Below are 23,652 nucleotides of genomic sequence, written 5' to 3'. Positions count from 1 at the left end.
CTGATTTTACACCCCACCACCCCTGATAACCTGTGGGTTTAGAAAAAATAAAATAATGGCACTAGTACATTTTTGTTCTGTTTATATATTTTACATTTTTCAACTCAATTTTATTTATATGTTCTATTTATTTTGTATTTTTCAAGTATAGAGCAACTCAGGGAAGACAGTATTATGTTTGTAATCTCAAGTGGAGGAAGTGAAGCTAGTAGGAATTTGTAACATATTCAAGATCTCCGAGCAAATTCATAACCATTACATCCAGAATCCTGGATCTGGTTTGTTTCTTTTTAACATGTCGGAGATGTGCTTGTGTGGTCGGTCACACCAGACCAGCTACCTGCCCCGACTCCCACCTGATTTGAACGTGTATCCATTTATTTTCCTTTTACCTGGAGCCTCCTCATTCAAGTGTGGTCTGAAGTGTAGCACATCGGGCTCCATTGGGAATTCTTTAGAAACATGGTGACCTGGGCCCCATTCAGACCTACGAAATCCTTATCTGTATGTTAATAAGGTGTCTGAGTGACTAAATGCATATTCACAGCAAGGAAGCATTAAATTAGCTAAATGGTCAGGTAAAGCCCAACCTGGGATTGTTGGCAAATGACCAGTGGTAGCATTGATCTGTGACCACAGTTCTGTTGACAGTCACTCAGTTTGCTGATCTCTCTAGCCAGTGAGACCATCTATATAGAGCACATACATCGGAGCAGTGGCCTCTGAAGCCATGGCTGCTGGCTGCACACTTCCCAGGAAAAGCTTTCTGCTCTAGTTTTATGCAGTAGAACTTCCCGAATGCTCTGCCCATCAAAGGTGGTGAAGGCTATGCCCGGCTTGACCCCTGACCACGTTCTCACCTCCTTCTTTGTCATCAGGAGGACAGTGTTTCTCAGAGCAGTTCTGATGCTGGCCTGGGCAGCGACCATGAAAGTGACACGCTGACCATCGGTAAGGATTCTGGGGTTTCTTATTCAGGTGGTGCCTGAGCTCCCCGCAGCTGGGCAGAGTGGAGGCAGAGGAGGAGAGGTGCAGAGGCTGGTGGCGCTGACTCAAGGTTTGCTGCTGGGCTGGGCTGGGCTGGGCTGGGCTGGGCTGGGTGGCTGCGGGAATGAATGCAGCTTGGTGGTGGTTTGGCCTAACACTTGCTGGGAGCATGGGGCTTGGTCTTGGTGCTGGGAGGGCAATATTCCAGAGAACAGATGTGACTGGGAGTTGGGGAATACCTTGGAGGACTGGGGAATGGATTCAGCCAGATCCTGGATGAAATGTGGAGGGCCAAACCAGTAAGAAGGGATTTGAATTCAGCATGTAATAAAGGTGAGAGCCCAGGAAATAAGGAATAGCATTTTGATTTCCCTAGAGCAGTGCCTATGAGAGACAAATATCACCAGTGACATGTGAAATAAAAATATTAGGCTGACTACCTCTATTCAGTCCCAACAGTTGGCTTTCTGCAGGAAGGTTTCTGCTACCACAGACTGATTAGCCATCTCCTGAGGTAAATCATGGATATCCTTATCTGAAAGTTTACAGAAGAACAGGGTCTCTTATGATTTCTAAACTCATTCTGTTGAAGAGTCCTGGTACTTACACATTAGACACAGGCACCTAGCCATCAGACACCTAGTGCCTATAAGTGTGACTAGGTTTAGGGATGTAAGAATGAGTTAAAAACAGTCTTTGCTTTCTGGGAGTTCTCATACCAGAGATGAATAAGCCAATGGGTGTTAGCATCTTAGGACATATGGTGTGTAAGTGGTGCTTCTGAGCTGTTGGGAAGGGGAGAGGCAAGCTGGCACTTTCTGTGGAGCCTCTGATGACTGAGCACCTTCACACTCTGGTCCCTGCAGATGTCTCTGCTATCTCCAACCTCATCAGGAAACATGTGTCCGAAGCCCGGCTGGTGGAGGACATTGGGCACGAACTGACCTATGTGCTGCCGTACGAAGCTGCTAAGGAGGGAGCCTTTGTGGAGCTCTTCCACGAGATTGATGACCGCCTCTCAGACCTGGGCATCTCCAGTTACGGCATCTCAGAGACCACCCTAGAAGAAGTAAGCTCAACGATCCCACGGCCAGAGAAGCAGCCTCGCCTGGCAACAAGATGGCTATAGAGTTGCTTGCTGGGAGTTTAAGTCACTGGCATCTGGGTAATGTTAGTCCCCAGTAAAACACTGAGAGAGTAGGTAGTGGGAGACAGCAGTGTAGAGAAGTGTTAGGTAGGGTTGCTCCCTGTGAATAGTGTTGTGGCCAGATGACAATGCTCACACATAGGAAATACAAACATTTATGGACAGTCGGTTGGAGTTAGGTGCTTAACTTGATAATTTTGGTATTTTTGTTTTGTTTCTTTGAGATGATACTTTACTTACAACATTTCTCCCATCCTTCCCATTCCTTCAAATCCTCCCTTACACTTACTTCTCCTTGCTCTCCTTCAAATTTTGGCCTCTTTTATTACTATTTTATTGTTATTATTATTATTATTTGCATTTTATTTAAGATTTATTTATTTATGAGAGTACACTGTAGCTATCTTCAGACACACCAGAAGACGTCTGATCCCATTACAGATGGTTGTGAGCCACTATGTGGTGGCTGGAAATTGAACACAGGTTCTCAGTCAGTTGTCTTAACTTCTGAGCCATCTCTCCAGCCCGTTATTTTATTTTATTTTTATTTATTTTTTTATTTTTTATTAACCCATTATTTTATTTTTTAAAATAATTTTTTTACTTATTCTTTGAGACTATCTTCCATACATTATTAATGGTCCTCTTTCAATTTCTTCATCCCCACCTCTCTACCTACCCAACTTCAGATTTTCTCTCTTAAAGACAAAATAAGCCCATGGGAATCTATCAGTATTTGTGGACCACTCCTGGGTAGGGGCGTGGCCTGGCATGTGGTCAGTATACTGGTGTCACTCCATTGGTGGCCTTTTGTTTTAAACATTGAAAGCTCATTTACTGGTCAAAGCAGGTTGAGAATTAATTACGAAGTTGATCTAGGGTTATGAATCAGAGGTTTGGGGCTTCAAATCCCAGGTTGCCTTTACTGTGTAGCAGTGCTTCTCTTTAGAAACCCAACATCACAAGCCTCAAGGCCTGGGTTGGGTGTAAACATTGTCTGGCTTGGCTGGTTCCCAGGGTAGATTGTGCAGTAAAGACATCTGTGATGACAGTAGAGGTTCCAGAGCTCCTCTCTTGTGCCTTTGGTCGGGATTTCTGGAGACATGACTTTGAACTTCTGTCGAGTGCTTCCTACAGAGTGGTCTGTAGATGGGTTTGGAAATCAGCGACTTCATTCAGATTTCCCTGTACTATAATATTTATTTCTAATTATAAGAATCTCATTTCCTTGTGGCCATTTTGTCTTGAATAAAAGATCACAGTGTTATCCTGCTCAAAGGTCTGGGAGCACAAACCCGATAAAAGTGACTTCCCTCATTCTCTGCAGGCTCAGAATGAATTTCTTCCACAGTCATAATGAATGTATTGTTTTATTTTGGAAAGAGTTGCCTAAGCCGACAGCTGTCACACCTGAAGAAATGTTTTCTGCCCCAAACAACATCGCTCTCAAGTGGTTTTGATTAAAATTATTATTGATAAATGTGGCCTCCACCTTCTTTATCTTGAGAGCCTAATGTGGGATTCCATAATCTAATCTGGGGAGTGAGAACTTCTTTCATAAAGCAAGTGTTTTCTTACATTGCATCCTGCCTTAATTTTTCAGATATTCCTCAAAGTGGCTGAAGAGAGTGGGGTGGATGCTGAGACCTCAGGTAACTTGGCTGAGTGGCTTGCACACTGGCTAGGCTTTCTGTAGACTGTCCGAGCTGACCCCTGTTGGTCTTTCTCTTTGCATTGGTCTGATGCAGTCTCAGCTTTAGTGTATGGGTTTGCTCTGGAAGGTTTGTTGTTACTACAGATAAATAAACCTCGGGATTGCTTCTGTTTCCTATGTAGACGGTACTTTGCCAGCAAGACGAAACAGACGGGCCTTCGGTGACAAGCAGAGCTGTCTGCACCCATTTACAGAGGACGATGCTGTGGATCCGAATGACTCTGACCTAGACCCAGGTTCGCACGGGCGGGATCTTTGTTCTGTTGTTTGAACCTGAGTTTGTCTTTTATGTGTTTCCTAGCTCTCTCTTTGATGGCCTTTGGCTAAGATCCTAACAGGTCCCAAAGAAAAGTAGAAAAGATGAGAGCCCCCTTTCCAATGTGGCATATCTGGTCAAACCTGAAGAAGCCTACCTTTATCACTTCACAGTTTTCTCAGATGGGTATGAGAAAGTGACCCGTCCATGCTCCGAACCCATTTATTTACTGTCACCTCTGTAGGGTCTCCGTTTCTTGCACACTGAAGTGCTCAAGCTTTGAATGAAAATGTATTGAATGGGTGTTTGATTTTGAAAGAATCAAAGAGGAAGTTGTGTTCTTTGACATACATATTGTCGATGTGTGTGTCCATGTGAGGTTGAGATGGACAAGGGCCGTAGGAAATGAAACAAATCCGCAGACTGTCTAAGTGCCTCAGTTAGGAGTCATTCGTTTTAGACATCTTTTGGTGAGGACAGAAAATTAATCTGGTTTTATGCGTCTGGCTTTTTTTTTTCTTACTTTATGTTTCCTCATCAGGACTTAGATGTTTTAAATTTGTTCACTTTTTACCATGCATATGAAAGATAGGAGACTAATAACCAGTGTGTGCCAGCCTACACGGCCCAATTCAGAGCTGATGACTTACTCCATGGGAACAGCTTGCTTCGGATATCTGTGAGCACCAGCCCCAAGGCATCTTCATTTCCTGTGCTCATCAGACGAGGACTGAAAGCATACACATTGAGAAATACAACTTTGAGTTAGAGCCTTTCCTTAGACCTTTCAAGAAAACCATTTGCTTCTGTGAGGTTCTGGAGGCTTCAGACCACAGCTTCCAGGATGACTGCTGGAGATAGCAGAGGAAAGAGGAGATAGCAGATACAGGAGCGATCGCAGCTGACCCTCCATATTTGCTTCTTACAGAATCCAGGGAGACAGACCTGCTCAGCGGGATGGATGGCAAAGGCTCCTACCAGCTAAAGGGCTGGAAACTCACCCAGCAGCAGTTTGTGGCCCTCTTGTGGAAAAGGCTGCTGATTGCCCGGCGGAGTAGAAAGGGTTTCTTTGCTCAGGTGAGATACCCTGGTGTCTGTCTCCATGGACTGTAGGCTCTTCGACTGGTCAAGACGTAGATACCAGGACCAGATTAGCTGGGTGTCCATACTCTGTCTGCTTCTTACCATTTGTTTATCGGGTGGCCAGTGACTTCCCCGAGCTTCAGTTTCTTCATCTGGAGGTGAGCCGTGATATGTGGTCGTGAGGAGGATGAGATGAATTTATTTAGCATAGAGCTTGACATTACTAGGGGAGGGGGTTGTAATTTAGAGGCGATCTTGAAAGGGACACAGTTTAGAAAAACCAGTTGGGCAGAATCAACTCTCATAACATATGGGTTGCCATGCTGAATTGTGCTTGGCAGGGCATAATTGACACTTAGCTGATGGAAAGGATACTGAGAGAACTAGGAATGTAACTGGAACATAGACCCCCTGCCTCCCGACATCCCCCACCACGTCACAGTTTCCGTGCTGACTTGATTGGGTAAAGTCAGCTATAGCGTTATTTCGTTCTACAAAAAGGAGAATTATAGAGAACATGTCCGTCGAGTCCTCGCTGGTGACCACCTGGGCGACATTAATTCAGAGCACCAATGTGAAGCCTGCAGATCAGTGAATCACTGGCTGACTCCCCTCTGATCCATAATGCTCTCCTGTGTGAGCAGTGATGATGATACTAACACCCCCACTGACCACGGAATAGATATTAAAGGAGCTCGTTCTCGCTGCGGTACTTTCCAGTGCAACTATTCATCCAGTGATAAGATTCCGTTTTAAAACCCAGGAATACTAAAACCACAGTTACTGTTAGAATTCTTAGGGCACTGGGGATGGAATCCCGGGATGTGAAAGCTCTCTAGGCAAGCTCTCTACTGCCAAGTTACTCCTGCAGCCAGGGTTATCATGGGGTCATTGACGTTTTAAAGGGTCAATCTCTCGGAAATGAAGAGATCCTTTAGTTGACCCATATGTTATGTTGTTTTCACAGAGGGTATATATAAAGTTCGAGGAATTTCATGGAAAAATTTAGATAATTCTGCTTTTCACGGTGCTCATAGGAGAGACACTGGCTGCTTCTGCTCCTTACCTTGGGAGGAAGAGGCTTAATTTTCAGTCTCCTTTTCCTCCCAGTTGCCAAAAACACATTGGTGGGACTCAGCCCCGTGCCTTGCCTGCATTCCTTATTCCTGTGTTGCTAGTCTGTAGGGATGGCTAGACTTTAAGGGCTTGCTCCTTAGACTTCTAAAAAGTTGTCCTGTTGTCTCTTCCCTCTCCAATGCCTGTTTATAGATTGTCCTGCCGGCTGTCTTTGTTTGCATCGCCCTGGTCTTCAGCCTGATCGTGCCACCCTTTGGCAAGTACCCCAACCTGGAACTTCAACCCTGGATGTATAACGAGCAGTATACATTTGTCAGGTATGTCTGCCCTCTGTGCCTCAGGGCAGAGAGGCTTGAACCAGGACATCAGCGTTGCTGTACTGAGAGCCGAGGAGTCAGAATCCACGGTTCTGAGGTGGAATGGTTTTCTCATGATGGCTCTGGCTCCTATAGAAGCCACTGCTGCAGCAAAGGGCAGTAATAAACGATAACTTGAAATTCCAGGTTTCCTCTTGTATTGTTGGGCTCTTGTTGTCAGGAATGACCAGCTATGCATAAATTCAGTAATCACCAAATCTTTCAGGTTAGGATGCTAGCTAAGTGTGTGTCTTTAGGCAAGAATGCTTCCTATTTCATACTGGTCCTATTAAAAATCAAAAGATAGAGGACTGTCTAACCTTGTTTAGCACAGATTTTCTTCAGGTCGGATGCACTGGTAGGTCTGCAGATGGGAGAAAATGTCAGTGATAGAGAGGGCAGTTTTAAAAGGATTAAAAATCTCTGTGTGTGCATGTGTGTAGGATACGTATATATCATAATAGATCGCTTATTAGCCTCTTCTGCTCTAGCTCACTTTCATCCTATATGGTTGAAAGTTTGTTTGATCCGTTTCTAGCTGATGACCTAGTATTGCCCATAGCTACAGATCATGACATTGGTTTGTGATCTAGGCTCACTATTTCTTGGGCTTTTTAATTGTTCATACAAGTAATCAATAAAATCTTCCTGTCTGTTCTTAGAAACTTCTAGTTGTCAGTGTCGAGTGGTAATTGTCAATGTAGTTTTGAAATACTGATCCTTAATGATTTTACTTCAAATGAAGGGTATGTGCATTTGTGTGTATGTGTGTGTGTGTGTGTGTGTGTGTGTGTGTGTGTGTGTGTGTACATGCATGCCTTCACTCTGTACATGATTCATTGGGGGTATTGTATGTTACCCTGATGCCAAGTGTTGGAAACTCCTTGCAGATGACTTCTGTGTATTACTTATTTTAGCTTTAGAAGCTTGTTCCTCAGAAAGTGCTTAGTAGAGTTTTATCTGTAGAAAACGTTTCTTGCCTCCAAGTCCTGGTTTGGATGAATTACTGATCTGAATGTCTCCCATGTGACTGCAGTAACGATGCTCCAGAGGACATGGGCACCCAGGAACTCCTCAATGCTCTAACCAAAGATCCAGGCTTCGGGACCCGTTGTATGGAAGGAAACCCAATCCCGTGAGTAACATTTCAGCCATGAGCTGCCTTCTCATGGTGGCCACCTGGTTTTCTTCCTGGTGCTGTTGCCTGTTTCATTGTGACCACTGTCAGTATTTTCTTTCAGTCAATTTTTATTTTAAAAAGCCAGGGGATAACCAAATCAATGTAGTAACAAAGAGACTCTTCTATATACAAATCATTACTTACATTTGCTTACTCTGTTGTGATGCCGATTTTAAATCACGGTTTATACTTACCAAGTGCTTTCCCCTTCTCTCCTTGACCCTGGCTCCCATATTTGCATATCATAGTAGGCTAGGTACAGTAGACTGGCTACAATAGACTTGGCCATAGTAGTGTGTTGTTTGCAGCTCTGCTCATCATTGCTTTACCTTAACCAACAGAGCTGACCCACTGATTGTTTATAATAACAGATACTTTTATTTTTGTGCAGTTACATATTTTCATCACACCTTCAGGACTAGTTCTAAATAGTAGGTAAATAAACTCAGGGATACGTCCAATTGACTGTCTACCAAGGAAGCAAGTTATGGGCACACTGGTCAAACCAGTGGAGAGGTGAGGAGGAGAGAGTTGGAGCTAGTAGACGGAGCTTCAAGTTTGCAGGTCCAGAGAGAATTTACGCCTGAGGTCCACATGCACATGAGTGGTAGCTAAGGAACTGTGGAGGGTTGACAAGGCGACAGAGAAGTACAGAAAAGAAAATTTGAATCCCAAATGACAAAGGAGAAGAAGATGCCTAATCTTGTGTCAGAGCATTGAACATGATGGCTATGTCTGTCTAAGACCAAGCAGATTGATGAATAATTTCTGTGTGTTTATCAGCTCTTAGTTTTTATTTGCGTAATTACCTTTCTGTTGCTGTGATAAAACTCCGTGACCAAGGCAACTTAAAGAAGGAAGGGTTGGCGGGGGCTTCCAGGTCCAGAGGGATAGGAGCCCATGACTGTCATAGTGAGGAGCATGGCAGCAGGTAGGCAGGGATGTGCTGGAGCAGCAGCTGAGAGCTCATGTCCTGATCCACAAACAGGAGGTCTTTTGAATAGCACGAGTCTTTTCAGATCCCAAAGTCTGCTCCCAGTGACACACCTTCTCCAACAAAGCCACTCTTTCTGATCCTTCCCAAACAGTTCTACCAACTGGAGATCAAATATTCAAACATCAGCCTGCAGGACCATTCAAACCACCACAGTGTCGGATTTTGTGTTAGACAATGTTCTGTCACTGAGAAAACCCACTTACGAGGAGCAGAGATTTATTGGTGACTCGTGGTGTCAGAGCTTTTGGTCCATGGTTGATTGGCTATGTTGTTTGGGGGTCTTTTGGGGTCCCTAGTTGGGTAGAACATTATAGTAGAGAATGTGTGCTTCTGTATGATATAATAGCTTCTTATATCCTAGAAGCCAAGCCAGGTAGCAAAAGAAGAGAAAGAAGGCTTGGGGTCCCAAGATTTCCTTTGAGTGTATGTCCCCAGGGACTTAACTTACTTCTCTTAGGTCCTATGACTTACAGACTCTGTTAGCACCCACCCAGTAGCACCACAATCTGGGGATCAAGCCTTCAGCATTTGAGCCTTTGGAAAATATTAAAGACTCACACCATAGCATATCCTTAGTACTTACAAGGTGGCAAACCCAGCAGCCAATATTGATTCCAACTAAAAAGATTCTGAGAGTGGAGAAGGACACAGATTCTTGACTTCACCACACTTTAGGATTCCATGTGAAGGTTTTTAGGAAAGAAGGATGAGGTAAGATGATAATCTGGGTAGCTGGGTCCTTTGTTGGTAAGCTAAACTGTATGGATTCGTGAATTGATTCCAGCAAAGGCCAGATCTATAGGAGAGAGAACTGAGCTGACAGCTGGCCTGCAGAGATAAAAGAAATGTCCATGACATCAGAAGGTATGAGTGCTGTCTGAGCGCCATGGACGCTCTGCTGGAAGCGGCCTGAAAGGCAAGAGCTTCATCCACCATCTCAGACTGAAATTCAAATTTGAGGTTCCTGGGGACCATTAGGACAGACCATTCTGGCTTAGTTGCTTTTTCAAATGGTCTTTAGTTTGTCTCAGCCTGTTGTCTTTTAAAGGTCATGGGTGTGAGCTTCACAAGGGCAAATATTTTAGGGAAGAGGCTTTAAAGAGAAAATAAGTTATTTGCACAAAAAGTACTTGCGTGCATCCTTATAAACATGGACAAGTGCACAGATGTGAGATAGAACGATTGTGTCTCTAGTTTAAATTGTGGAATCTTGAAAATTGGAAATATGAAAGAGAGATTAGAAACGGCAAGTCATCTTATACTCTTATTTCATCAGTAAGGATAAATGAACCCTGAGTTTGCAGGGGGCTTGTGATAAAGCACCAAACAGTTCAGGGCTCTAGGCAGCGATTAGCGTCTTCGTTGCTCATAGATGCCCTTCCCTTTCATACTGTGAGCATTCCCACTCCACTCAGCTCCTCAATTCTCTGGCTATTGTACAACATCAATTGGATCTTGCCATTCTCTACAAGATTTTCAACATGCTAAGCATAAAATACAAGCTGCTAACCATGACGATGTCGTGTGACACCTCCTCTTCTTCCCTTCTCATCCATCAGTCTGTCGTAGGGCTCATCACAAGACCTTCTAGTATTTCATCAAGCACAGACATGCATCTCTTTGCAGGGCCTTTGTATCTTTGTATCTGATTGCCCACAGCTGCTGTCTGACATGTTAATTCTCCCCAATTCTTCTAAAATTAATTTATGTATTCTAGTGTGTGTGCACGCTCGTGCGTGTGCAAATGCATGTCATGATACATGTGCAGAAGTCAGAGTAAAACAAGGTCTAGAGATGGATCCAGGTTTGACTGTGGGTACCTTTATCTGCCGAGGCATTTCACCAGCCCATCTTTTTCCCAATTCTTTATCTAGCTTATGATTGGGCTGAAGCAGATTCAAAGGTCTGCTCTCTCCGTGTACTTTCCTGTTGTGTTTGCTTTATCTGGGGTTGTGTAAAATTAGATTTGTTGAATTGTCCAACACTTTCTGGCTATGAAGAACCCATGAAGGCAGAGAGTTTCTGTTGCCTTCCCCAGACTCTCAGATACGGAACACTGTGCAGCACCTAGCGGACCCTTGCTGTGTGTTGTGTCAACAAACATTGGTTAGCCGGGTTGAACAGAGCTCAGTGTGAGCATCTGGACCCTGTTCATGTCCTATTTTCTGGATTTTTTGTGATTCTCCAGCTTCCACAGGATCCTACGAGAGCAAACATAATGAAGCCAAACTGTTTTTCAAATGGGGTGGGGAGGCACATGGGTCCTTCTGAAGAGCAAACCTGTGCTCTGAAAGGATCAAGGGAAGACAGGCCCTTTTCAGGCAAGCCTACAACGCTTGGTATCTGCTTTTACAGAAACACTCCTTGCTTGGTCGGGGAGGAGGACTGGACCACTGGCCCAGTTCCCCAGACCCTCATGGACCTCTTCCAAAATGGGAACTGGACGATGAAGAACCCCTCACCTTCGTGCCAGTGTAGCAGTGACAAAATCAAGAAGATGCTGCCTGTGTGTCCTCCAGGGGCAGGGGGGCTGCCGCCTCCTCAGGTGTGTGAGTCCCTGTCAGTGTGACTGAGAAGTTGGCCAGGTAGCCTCTGTGTGGCAACCGGAATGAGTGAGATGTGAGGCCACCGTTATTTCTGCCTTGATCTCTCTTGGGAAAAGCAAGTGGGTTTTGAGAGAGGTTGTGTGAGCTGCACTGTACAGTTCCTGACACAGCAGTCATAGGTACATGGGTACCGTGGTTCTGCCACAGTGGAGCTGCTGGCTGTGTTAACTCCTTGGGCCTGTGTTTTCACTTGAGATTAATGGGCCACAAAGCTTAGGTGTATCTCATCAACTCCAATATACTCTGGGCTCTGAAGTTTGGAGGGAGATTGAGTTGTTTTGTCTTTGTTTGTTCTTTTGTTTGTTTTGTTTCCCCTGAAAATCTCAGGACAATAGTGGTATCTGGCCTTTTATCACAATCTAGGTTGGGGGGGCGGGGACAGGGGATTTTTAGTGGGTGTGCAAACTTAAAAGAAGTCATAAATCAACTGACTGGCCCAGTTACCAACATAACTCCAAAGTACAAAATAATTCATTGGGCTGTTTATAATGCTGTTCCCTGAATATTTGGGTGATATGGAGAGTCCCATCTAGATATCCGGTGAACACTTTCCGGGGGATGATTTTGACTTGGCATAAGTGAGGGACAAGTGTCAATGGTCTCGGTGGTGGCTGGCTGAGGGTCTTGCCTGGGGCCCTGTGGTCCCTATTGTTTTTGTCTGTTTTCTGCCCCGATTCTTACCTGTAAGACATGTGAACTTGGTTTCTGTGTGATGACAGAGAAAACAGAAGACTGCAGACATCCTTCAGAATCTGACCGGAAGAAATATTTCAGATTACCTGGTGAAGACATATGTGCAGATCATAGCAAAAAGGTATCTTCCTATTGAAACCTAGCTTGCTACATATGTAGATTTGAGTGGTAGGGAAATGGAACTTCCCTACTGTGGTTCAGTAAGAAATTTAGCACATTATATCAGTTAGACAAGAGGATATGGGGACTTGTGAGCCTTGAAAGTTCAGCCTGGAGAATGTGGCTGCCTGCTTTAGAATGAAAATAAGTGATAAATTTGAACTGGGATTTGAATTCTGACTTATTCTACTAAAGTCTTCACCTATGTGAATTTTAATTTTTTTTTTTTTACATTTGATACTAGTGTTGCACTCTTAAATCTGTGGGAGGGTTAACAGAATTGATATAAGCAAAGACCTGTAGGTCCTGTCTTGTGGATGGCTTCAAAAACAAGATCATGGCAGACACAGTAGCCTTTCTGGCATGTGGAGCCTTTAAAGAGACTTGTAAATTCCTGGGATATGACCATAGAGTGACCAATGTTTAGTCAGTGCTCAGAAAATCTGTTTCCTTCCCATCAGTCTGGTCAGGTGTCATGTCCCTGTTTGAACTAACTTTAAATGGCAAGGGTGTGCTAGAATAAGAATAGGCCATGCAGAGGTTGGGGATTTAGCTCAGTGGTCGAGCGCTTGCCTAGCAAGCACAAGGCCCTGGGTTCAGTCCTCAGCTCCAAAAAAAAAAAAAGAATAGGCCATGCATTTCTCAGAGCTGTAAACTCTCCATATGAGATTCACAATAAACAGCTTTTAGTTCAGTAATACCTGGGTCAGTAATACATTTATCTATTTGTCTGTCTGTTTGTTTAAGACAGGGTCTTATTACATTAGTCCTGGCTGGCCTAGGGCTCTCTATGTAGATCAGGACGGCCTCAGAATCATAGAGCTTCATCTGCCTTTGCCTGTTCAGTGCAGTGCTGAGATTAAAGGTGTGTCCCACCCTGCCTGCTTGTAAGGTGGACTTTAAGTTGACTTACTGTACTATATGATTCTTAGATGAGTAAGGTTTAGAAGATAGCAAACAGGACATGCTGAGAGTGGCCTCCCTTACACATGTGCAACTCTACAGCATTGGCCGTTGGCCTAGTTATAGGATCACCTATCTCTGTGCTTTGTCCTCAAGTAGATGATTACTGTTGCATCATCAATATGACCTGTGCTTTCTAGATCTGATGTTTGGCTTGTCCTTTCTTTCTGCAGCTTAAAGAATAAGGTCTGGGTGAATGAGTTTCGGTAAGTTAATCCCTTCTCCCCATTCCCCCTGAATCACTTCAAGTCTCAGGAGAGTGATTTTGATGTAGGAATCTTGGTTCAAAACAGAGTTATGGGTTTGGGGACTGTTTGCCACTCTTGGTACACTCTTGGGTGTCACCTCACCATGAGGGGGCTGAGGTGCTGCAGACCTGTGGAACACACGAGGGCACAATCAGGGTTATACTAGATTCACTATGGGATTTGTGTAGCACACTCTTTACTCCAGAGGCCCCAGAAATATTTGATATAGTGATTTCCTTGAGGAGTTTCAGAAATCCCTTGTAGGCCTCTAGAGACTTAAGAAAGTAAAATGTCATGAAGGAAAACCTGTCCTAGCTGTATTTTTCCCCAGACAGATTCCCAAGGGTACCTAGGGACTCAAGGACTCAAGACCTTTCATATTATGTGAGGTCTTGGAGGAAAGAAAGGCATCAAAAGCATTTATTTCCACTGATTTCCCCCTTCTGGATTTTGAAGGCACAGGTGAGAGTAGGGAAGGAAACATTTTTGAAGTCATGAGTTGCAATGTAGCTGTTCAAAAGACTTCAAATTTCAGTTTTCTACCCTGCCTTTTCTCCAGGGGCCAGGGTCCCTGGAGCTCTGAACAGAGCAGTCATAGGCTCACTTAATGCCAAGGAAGACAAGACCTGTCTGTAATCCCTACCTGGCTTTCAAGGCTGCCCATCCTCCTGTCTTCCCGTCTGTGACACGGGTGCTTTATTTCATGTCATTAGCTCTAGGCCTTCCCTGCTCTGCAGCCATCTTGAGAATTAAGATGGCTACATTTCACCAGAGGAGGCAAACGTTGGTTCTACTTTGAATAAGAGGCGTCTCTCAGAGAACCTTGTGCACTGCAGTATCTGCTGCCGTGACTCATGGCTTGGGCACACTGTCTGGCTTTTAACAGCAGGCCTTTCTTGTAGGTATGGCGGGTTTTCCCTGGGTGTCAGTGATTCTCAAGCACTTCCTCCGAGCCAAGAAGTTAATAATGCTATCAAGCAAATGAAGAAACTCCTGAAGCTGACCAAGGTATAGCATCAGTCCTGAGACATGTCAGAAAAATGGGTCTGGAATTGATAGTCAGTGGTCTGAACAGGTTTGTATACAAAGCAGTTCAGATAAACCAGACTACTCATAACACACACACACACACACTCCATGCACACTCGTGCTAGGACGTTTCTGAAAGTGTAAGTCAAAATGAACTCAGAGATTAAAAATTCTTAAAACAGTCAAACTGATAAGTTAGCCAGTTTGTAAAATAAATTGAATTTCAAACAGTTTCCTAAAACAGTGAGTAGACAGGAAATGGGGGAAATGAGTTAATTTACTTTCCAGGTTGGTTGGCTGGGCTTCAAGAGCTGCTAAGCCCACATTTACTTCTCTCTATCTCGAGTTTCCCATGTTGAAATTGTCAGGTGACATGGACCCTGGGGTTTCGGACAGTCGTACTGGGCCTAGAGCACTTACGCCATGGGAAGCATCTGCATGTCTTGTGGGTTTTAGTTCTTGGGATGATGAAGAGACTGAAGAATCGTGGAAATTTAATTTTTTATTTTCACTTATGTGTATGAGTGGTTTGCCTGCATGTATGCCTTTATACCATGTGTGTGCTTGGTGACCACAGAGGCCAGAAGAGTATATTTGCTCCCTTGAGACTGGAGTTACAGATAGTTGCGAGACCCCATGTGTGTGCTGGGAATTGATCCTGGGTCCTCTGGAAGAACAGACTGTACTCTTCACTGCTGATCCTTCTCTCGCTCAAAAATCTTGGGGATTTAGGTTACGAGTCTCTGTGTGTGCGTGTACGTGCGTGCATGTGTGCGTGTGTGTTTTTTCATGACTTGTGACATCATGGCAACATTGATACTTTGGATTCTAGTGGTCGGGAACCACATATGTAATGGCTTTAGAGTTAATTTCAGTGAATGAAGTGGAAGTCATTTTGGTCAGCATAGGGCTGCCTCATTGTTTACTATCACCCCTTATCGGTGCAAACAGACACCACTGAATCAGGATTCTGTTGTTCACAGGACAGCTCTGCAGATCGGTTCCTCAGCAGCTTGGGAAGGTTCATGACAGGACTGGACACCAAAAACAATGTCAAGGTACACCCTTGGCTATGTTCTTGCTAAACAGTAATCCTATGTTCCTTGAAATCTCATGGTCAAGTAGTGAGGGACATTTGTGGTAGAAAAGAGCAAACGGTTATCTTTACCAGTGAGATGATACAGTGTAGTGATTAAGAGAATTTGTTTTGCCACCATACTTAACGTGTGAACCTCTGTGGTCTTTGCCTTAAGCTACCTAACCTGGTTAAGTGTCCCTTTCCTGTGCAGCAGGAAGGCGGCAACTGTGGCTGCCTCTAACTCTATGTGGGTAACTAGTTAAAAGTGTAAAAGTCTTCACATAGTGAAGGCCAGAGGTCAGTGGACCCTGCATCTGTAACGCTTTTGTTTGGTATGTCACTGAGTGGGATTCCTTTCTGAAGTTTCCATGCACGTTTTGTGTATGTACACTCACTTCTGGAAGCACGGTTTGGCAGCATCACCTTGAGGTTGGTCTGTTTTACTTCAGGTGTGGTTCAATAACAAGGGCTGGCATGCCATCAGTTCATTCCTGAATGTCATCAACAATGCCATTCTCCGGGCCAACCTGCAGAAGGGAGAGAACCCAAGCCAGTATGGGATTACTGCTTTCAACCATCCCCTGAACCTCACCAAGCAGCAGCTCTCGGAGGTGGCTCTGTAAGTGCGTCTAAGTGGATGGGCGTGAAGGCGCTAGGGAGACTGAGCACCGGGGTGGGGGGTGGGGTGGGGGTAGGGGTGGGGGTGGGGGTGGGGGTGGGGAAGACTGCAAAGCGGGTAGTAACAGCTAGAGATAATTCCACTGGGTGAGCCTGGGTCGATCTAGACTCTGGGCAGAAATGACCAGTTTACAGACTGACTGGCAATTGTTCTTGACCCGAAGAAGAAAGAAGGCCAGATCTGTGAAAATCATCACATTGATAAACTCACGTAAAAGGAATTAAAATTGTTAATGAGATCCAAAAGTAATTAACTCACCATTAATATTTCATTTGCTTGAAATTGAGGTTTCTAAATTCAGCGAAATATGCCTTTAATAGTTTCTTTCTTGAATCGTGTACTGGTGAGTGGTACAAACACACACACACACACACACACACACACACACACACACACGCACACACGCACACACGCACACACACACACTCGTATTCTCCTGTACACGCATGTCTGTAAATTTTAAGGTCAGTAGTCTTGGGATGAAAGAGTCAAGATTTAAATTTGGTGTCTAAGCTCCTAGGTATGTAATATTAAATGAGGTAAGTGCTATACATTCTACAGCCAGCGCAACAGAGTTGATAATCAGCGTATTAGATCTCCTCTTGGATAGGAATGACACATTACTATATAACCACTGTAGAATATTAATGTTGAATATCAGGATCTTTGTAAGACTTTGTATAATGGGCCTTTTGTCCATATTAGACTGTGTTAGAGTGAGATATATATTCTATAAATAGTACATAATATATAATATATGATTTTTATGTCTTAGCCTGATATGTATGCTTTCCACTTATAGCCGTGTGATTAACTTGTATGACTAGCTTCAAGATTAGATTTCTTCCTCATTTGAAATAGTTCCCAAGCCACACCTTCTTTGTCTATAGGAGTTTACAGCTCACTACTCTTAAGATTAGAAACTGGAGAGGAGTGGTCCCTGTTAAGCCACACCCACAGTGTTCTGTCGTTTCACTATGGGAGTGGACCCATTTTAATATTATCCAAACCAGTTTTACCTCTGAGTTGTCGCTTTTTAAATAACTAGATGGAACCCTGAGATAGAGTGTTTGGTGACTGTGGTTTTGTTCTGGCCGCTCTTTGGTTGTACTTGCTGTCTCTCTTACTATTTACCATGTCCCCAGCTGCATCGAAGGGTCCTCTGATCCTCACTGCGTCTTCTCTTCTAGGATGACCACATCTGTCGACGTCCTTGTGTCCATCTGTGTCATCTTTGCAATGTCCTTTGTGCCAGCCAGCTTTGTTGTGTTCCTGATCCAGGAGCGTGTGAGCAAAGCCAAACACCTTCAGTTCATCTGCGGCGTGAAGCCTGTCATCTACTGGCTCTCCAACTTTGTCTGGGATATGGTGAGGACGCAGGACCTTCTATCTCTGTATGACTCTCAATGGGGACTGTGGAGTCATGGGGCTAAAGGAAACACAGCCTGCCACCAATCCTGGGAAGTGCCCACTTAGTCTAAAACTGTGTGAAATAGGAAAAAGGCGAGCCCGCTGAATGCCTGCGTGACACCAAACATAATGTTAGCCTTAAAAATAATCACACATCATGGGACCATCTGACCACCATGACTATGGTTATTACCGAGTATTACCTCACATGCTACATTACAGTTCACTATCAAAGGAAGTCAGGACAGGAAGTCAAGCGGGGCTGGAAGCTGAAGGCAGGAGCTACTGCAGAGGTCATGGAGGCGTGCTGCTTACTGGCTTGCTCCTAATGGTGTCGTGGACCAGCCTTGGCTTCGAGAGGGATTCTGAGGAAGGAGTGTCAGGAAATGGTGGAAACAAAGGATCCTAAGACAAATTGTAGGCCCGAGTTCTGCAGGAGACAGCTTTCTAAGCTGTTTCCTCTCTGTTCTGCTTTCCCTCTCTGATCTACTTTCTCTGGAGATTCTGCCTCTCTCTCCCTAGACAGCTCTCCCTTGCTGTTCTCTGCTGAGGCAGCTCTCCAAGCAGTTCTCCCTTGCTATTCTAAAAAGTTCTCCGGATAGTGCATCCCTTGTAGATCACAAGCCCAATCTTTTTATTTTACACATCTATCCAGGCATTTGTTCCAGGTTCCCTTTTGATTATCCTATGAATCAGTGACCCAGCCCTTTGATTCTTAGGAGACAGCAACCATACATGTCCTTTTAACATTGCAAAAGAATTCAGAGATTTGTCTACCTCTGCTAAGCACAAAGGATAAGCTAGCTGGATGGGGCCCAGTCCACTGGCCCCGTCCCAGGGGCAGGAACCATATCATTCTGTTCCCATCAAGGCCATGTTGGCCCGAGCTTGCTCTGCCGCCTTCTTATAGAGCTCAAGGCCACCAGCCTAGGGGATGGCACCACCCGTAATGGACTGGACTCTTCCCCCATTAAGCACTAATTAAGAAATACCATACAGCCATCTCATGGATGTATTTTCTCAATTTTAGTTCCCTCCTTTCAGTTTACTCTAGCTGTGTCAAATTGACATAAGTCTAGCCAGCATTCCCTTTAAAAATTAGACTACAGTAGAAAGACCTTCATTAAAAACCCAAGCCAGAACCTCTAACTTATCTGATGTGTTTCTGTGTTTTTGTTTTGTTTCTTTGTTTGTTTGTTTTGCCTTAGGAAGCCATTTGCCACTGAAAACTCCATAAATTGTGTCAGCATCGTGTCTGTCCATTGTTTATCCATTTCGTATCAACTATACTGCATTGTTTTTGTTTGGATCGATATGAACGACTTCATAGAACCCTGAAGTTCCAATTATTGGCAAATGAGTTTGAACTATCTTCCCTTATGACCTTCATTAATTCAGAGCTACCCGAAGCAGATCTAATTCTTTGCCCAATAAACATTTCCTCAGATGTTTAAAGGCAACTCTCAGTAAAACAAAACAAACAAAAACAAACAAACAAACAAACCAAAAACCATTCTCTCGGCCGAGATGGTGTCTGAGAGAACACAGGTTCTCTAAGACTCTGCACAGATATGAATGACGATAACAGAGATAATGAAATCCCATATGCTAATCATGCCAAGCCTCTAAGACCTGCCAGTCTTCTGATCACTCCAGTTATCAGCATTGCTTTCGAAAAGCTAAACCCAGAATTAACCCTGTGTTCAGGCCACGGTTACGAGTCTAGAGAAAGCTATTTTTTTATCTCACACTTTCTACTGCAGCTTGAGGTATGGCATTGCGAAGTTGCCCTGCCTTATTTCTACTTGACAATGAAGCTAAAACCTATTTCATGGGAATCGTAGCAGGGTCTTGTTCATTCTATGCTAATACACAGAGTCAACTTTTTTGAACCTAGCAATTTTTTTAAACTAGATCTTGTCAGCTCTCTTTTATCTTGACTCATTCATTTAAAATCCACTGAGTCTGATGGTGTCTGGCTGTCCCGGGAAGAGGTCATTCAGAGATGGAAGAGCAAGCCCCTTACCTCAGGGACTTCTCTTGTACTCTCTATGTATTTTCTGACCCTCCCCGCCTAAGAGCCTGGAGTCTGCCGCAAGCATATCTGTATTGCAGTCACTGATAAACACATTAAACAGGGTGGGACTGAGACAGTCTGAAGCTACCATTCTTTTACCATCTGCCAATCCACTACCACCTACGTGCCATGCATGTGCCCACCCCCTCTGCCAGCTATGAATTTTCATAATTGTCCCTGGGTCAAGTCTTTATTTCTTCATTTTAATGCTTGAAGCACTGTCAGGACAGACCGTAAAATTATTCCCGGTGTGATGAAACAATTTTGACATTCATGTTATGAGTGCTTATCTCACAAATAGATTACATGTGGGATTGAACTCAGGCAGACTGTAATAGAGCATTAATGATGGAACAGACACAGTCATCTCTGGGTAGAATAATGGAAACTCATTTGCCTCCTGTGAAATTGAAATGGCTCTGCCCGAGAATCCATCCTTCAGTCAGTTTACTGAGCGTGACACCTTGGCTGAGCTCTGGGAAAGACAGAAAGGGCATGCAGTTTATAAAATCAGCCAAGGGTAAAATGCTTGTCAAACTGTATTGTCTGGAATTTTGATTAATAGTTTATGTGGCTTCATTAATTCAAAGTTATTCTCCAACATGTCTATCTGTCCTCTCTTGTCGGGTGGTGGTGAAGACTTGGGGTATGCTGTATATTTGACTTAGCGGTCAACTTTATTTTCTCTTTCAGTGTAATTATGTGGTCCCTGCTACACTGGTCGTTATCATCTTCATCTGCTTCCAGCAGAAGTCCTATGTATCCTCCACCAACCTGCCTGTTCTAGCCCTTCTGCTCTTGCTATATGGGTAAGGCAACTCTGAGTGGAGCTCTCTCCCGGGGGACAAGGCATATGGTACCCAATGCTAGACAGAGGGCAGAAGATGCCAATGAATGCTTATGTTTGTGCCTTCCCAGGTGGTCGATCACTCCTCTCATGTACCCAGCGTCCTTTGTGTTCAAGATCCCCAGCACTGCCTACGTGGTCCTCACCAGTGTGAACCTCTTCATCGGCATCAATGGTAGTGTGGCCACTTTCGTCCTGGAGCTCTTTACAAACAATGTGAGTGTCATGGGCAGAGCACATCCCATTGACTTGCACTCCGGGTGTCGGAGAACGGTGGTTATCCCCAGCCTTATTCCACTTGTCTGTAACATCAACACACTGACATCTCTGCTTTTGCAAGCTATGCCTATACGTAGAACTCTATTTCTGTCCTGCTGTGCCTTGTATTTCTCTGGTCAAGTCTTTCTGTCTCCTTTGATTATTTTCTTCATGCCTCTTTCTCCTTCTGTGTTGCTTTGGCAAAGACCGAATTCTCTTCTGGCTTTGCCTTCCTATTTCGGCAGCGTTTCCGGGCAATGCCATTCGACCTTCAGGCCTTCACCACCATTTCAGCATTTCATTTTTATCTCTCAGATCGATGCCTTGACTGCCCCTTGGAACTCTGTTCTCCACTTCTCACAGCCTAGTGGATGACTCCATTTAAATCATTTATAGGTACCACATCCTAGGCAGATGGGTATGGTTCTTCCTATTAGAACCTGTTAGTTTTCCGGCCATGTCGGTTGGTGACGTTTCTGCAGGTTCTCATACCTCTCTTGGACCCATCTATGCGTTGTTGTTTATTACATTATTCATCTGAATCTTTCCAATCTCAATCTCATAAACAGGACTCTCTGTTGCCTCTTCTCAGCACACAGTGCCTTGTTGGCTACATACTACCATATCCCCTCCCAATGCTTGGAAATTTAGCTGAGTTTTCCCTTAAACCACCATGTTCCTGTAGGTCTACCTCGAAATGCCCTTCTTTTATCACAGAGTCTGAGAGTGTCTACCATGTCCTTTAAGATTTAAGTCTAGTGTGAAGCTTCCCTCATTCGCCCAGTAAGATACATGCTTGCTTTTCTCTGGACTGTCAGAACCCTCAGTTCTTCCTTCAGTGCAACGTAAACATCCTCCGTGTATTAACAACTTTGCTGGATTTTTTTCTTTTTTCTTTTCTGGGTATTGGTGCTTTGCCTGCATGTATGCCTGTGCACGTTTGTCTGTCGGGCCTACAGGGGCCACACAAAGGAGTTGGTTCTGCTGGAGCTAGAGTTAAAGCCAGTTGTGAGCTATCCTGTGGGTGCTGAGAACCAAACCCTGGTCCTCTGTACCCATTGAGCCATATCTCTAGCTCCAGTGGCTGGATAGTTAACCAACCTTGTTTTACGGAGTCATAATACGTTCTGATGTAATTGCCATTATGGTTTTGAAATGCCAACCAAATCCTGAAACTCAGGCATTGACCTAGATATGAACGAGTTGCTTTAAAAACACTGGGCCAATGTTTCCTTGTGGATTTGTGTCTGATTATAAGTCTCCATGCTTAGAAGTCTGTTTACTTTCAAACACTCACTATCATCACTCCAGAGCTCATGAAGAAATCTTGCTGCTTTTCGTGGGTATCTGCATTCAAAGGTCCAGAGAGTCAGATGCATTTCTTCATGTCTACATTTCAGACTTTGATAAAATTTTAGCTTAGACTATGAGTGATGTATGTCTCTCTCTCTCCTTCTCATCTTCAGAAATTCAATGACATCAATGACATCCTGAAATCTGTGTTTCTTATTTTCCCACATTTTTGCCTGGGGCGAGGGCTTATTGACATGGTGAAAAACCAGGCGATGGCTGATGCCCTGGAGAGGTTTGGTGAGTAAGGCAGTGCAAAGCTTTGATGGAGGTGTGTTAGTTTTCCTGGGCCTCAGCACCCTCATCGCTGCTTCAGAAAGGGGCTGGGTACAGGATGTCTGTCCTTCCAACTGTCATGGGCCAATACCAACACAGCTGCTCTGTCTGTCATGACAGACACCCATCATATAGGTGTTTATCTGTGCCTCTGACAGCACTGAGATAAATGGGGGAAATTTTTGGAAGCAGGAAAATGCTGGCATTTGTTTGAAATCAATTCCTGATGCCACTGGGTGAGCTTGTCAAATCACTGGAAAAATCAAACCACAGCTTTGGCAAATAGATAAGGACAGATAGTCAAAAAGAAAGATATACCCTTTGATTCTACTAAGAAAATGTAGGCCTTCAGTGTAATTTATTGAAGCTTTCTTTTCCCCCTACATTTATAATGATTAAAATATCTCCTGCTATTATGTGACTATTACTCATTTGCTGGTTAATTGAGTTAAATGGGCCGTGCCACTTAAAAACATAGAAGAGGATGTTTTCAGTTTAGTGATACAAAAGAGACATGAAGGATTAAGGCTATTAATCTAAAAAATCATCCAATTAGGTCACCAGGTTACGTTAAATGCTGCAGAAATGGGCATTGTTTGAATGCGTTTTCTAATGCCTGTTACTTTGAAAACTTAGAACTAAACAAAACCTGACTCCTAAAATTTCCCAGGATTATTGACCTTACTAGACTTGATTCATTTGAGTTTCGGTGGGGTCATGTCTCATTAAAAAGGGGATTTTAGCAATCTTAATGAACTTACAGATCTAATGCTAATTGACTCTAAAATTCTGACCTGATACCACCAGGTTATATTATAGTTTTCCAGATGAAATCTCAAAAGTAGACACTTTTTTCTTCTTGTCAGGGGTGGTGTTTCTAGAAAAGTTATATGAAATTGGCCCCAAAATGAAGAAATCCTTCCCTCCCTTCTCCTTCCTTCCTCCCTTCCTCCCTCTTTCCCTTCCTTCCTTCCTTTTTTTTTAATATAAAGGGAGTCCTTTAATATTTCAAGAGTGAAAAAAACCCCAAAAAAGTACATTTATTTACAATAATCTAGTCTTGAAAGTTAAGCATAATATTAACTAATTTAAATGAAAAAAAGCAGTCAAACAACAAAGCCAGGCCCAGCTTAAGGGCCCTCTCTGTGCAAGCACTATTCTGTGTACACAAAAAAGGACCCT

General features: G+C 43.9%; 1 protein-coding gene across 2 annotated transcripts in view; it reads left to right on the top strand.

Moving 5' to 3' along the window:
* Abca1 (ATP binding cassette subfamily A member 1) overlaps positions 1-23,652 on the top strand; it is a 122,888-nt gene that overhangs the window by 86,771 nt on the left and 12,465 nt on the right. Inside the window, exons 24-40 of one of the 2 annotated variants that reach the window (XM_039109846.2) lie at positions 979-1,057; positions 1,854-2,056; positions 3,738-3,786; positions 3,971-4,084; positions 5,033-5,181; positions 6,457-6,581; positions 7,657-7,755; positions 11,153-11,342; positions 12,123-12,217; positions 13,392-13,424; positions 14,369-14,474; positions 15,479-15,553; positions 16,023-16,192; positions 17,443-17,620; positions 20,433-20,548; positions 20,658-20,802; positions 22,311-22,434. In XM_039109846.2, coding sequence (XP_038965774.1) covers positions 979-1,057; positions 1,854-2,056; positions 3,738-3,786; positions 3,971-4,084; positions 5,033-5,181; positions 6,457-6,581; positions 7,657-7,755; positions 11,153-11,342; positions 12,123-12,217; positions 13,392-13,424; positions 14,369-14,474; positions 15,479-15,553; positions 16,023-16,192; positions 17,443-17,620; positions 20,433-20,548; positions 20,658-20,802; positions 22,311-22,434 — 2,050 coding nt within the window. Of the gene's footprint in view, positions 1-878; positions 952-978; positions 1,058-1,853; positions 2,057-3,737; positions 3,787-3,970; positions 4,085-5,032; positions 5,182-6,456; positions 6,582-7,656; positions 7,756-11,152; positions 11,343-12,122; positions 12,218-13,391; positions 13,425-14,368; positions 14,475-15,478; positions 15,554-16,022; positions 16,193-17,442; positions 17,621-20,432; positions 20,549-20,657; positions 20,803-22,310; positions 22,435-23,652 lie in introns of both variants that reach the window. The other variant, NM_178095.3, reaches the window with a different exon arrangement.

This window comes from Rattus norvegicus, chromosome 5 (genome assembly GCF_036323735.1).
Source record: "Rattus norvegicus strain BN/NHsdMcwi chromosome 5, GRCr8, whole genome shotgun sequence".
Classification (NCBI taxonomy): Eukaryota; Metazoa; Chordata; class Mammalia; order Rodentia; family Muridae; genus Rattus; species Rattus norvegicus.
Note: the sequence above shows the minus strand (reverse complement) of the source record. Positions and strands in the feature narration are given on the sequence as shown.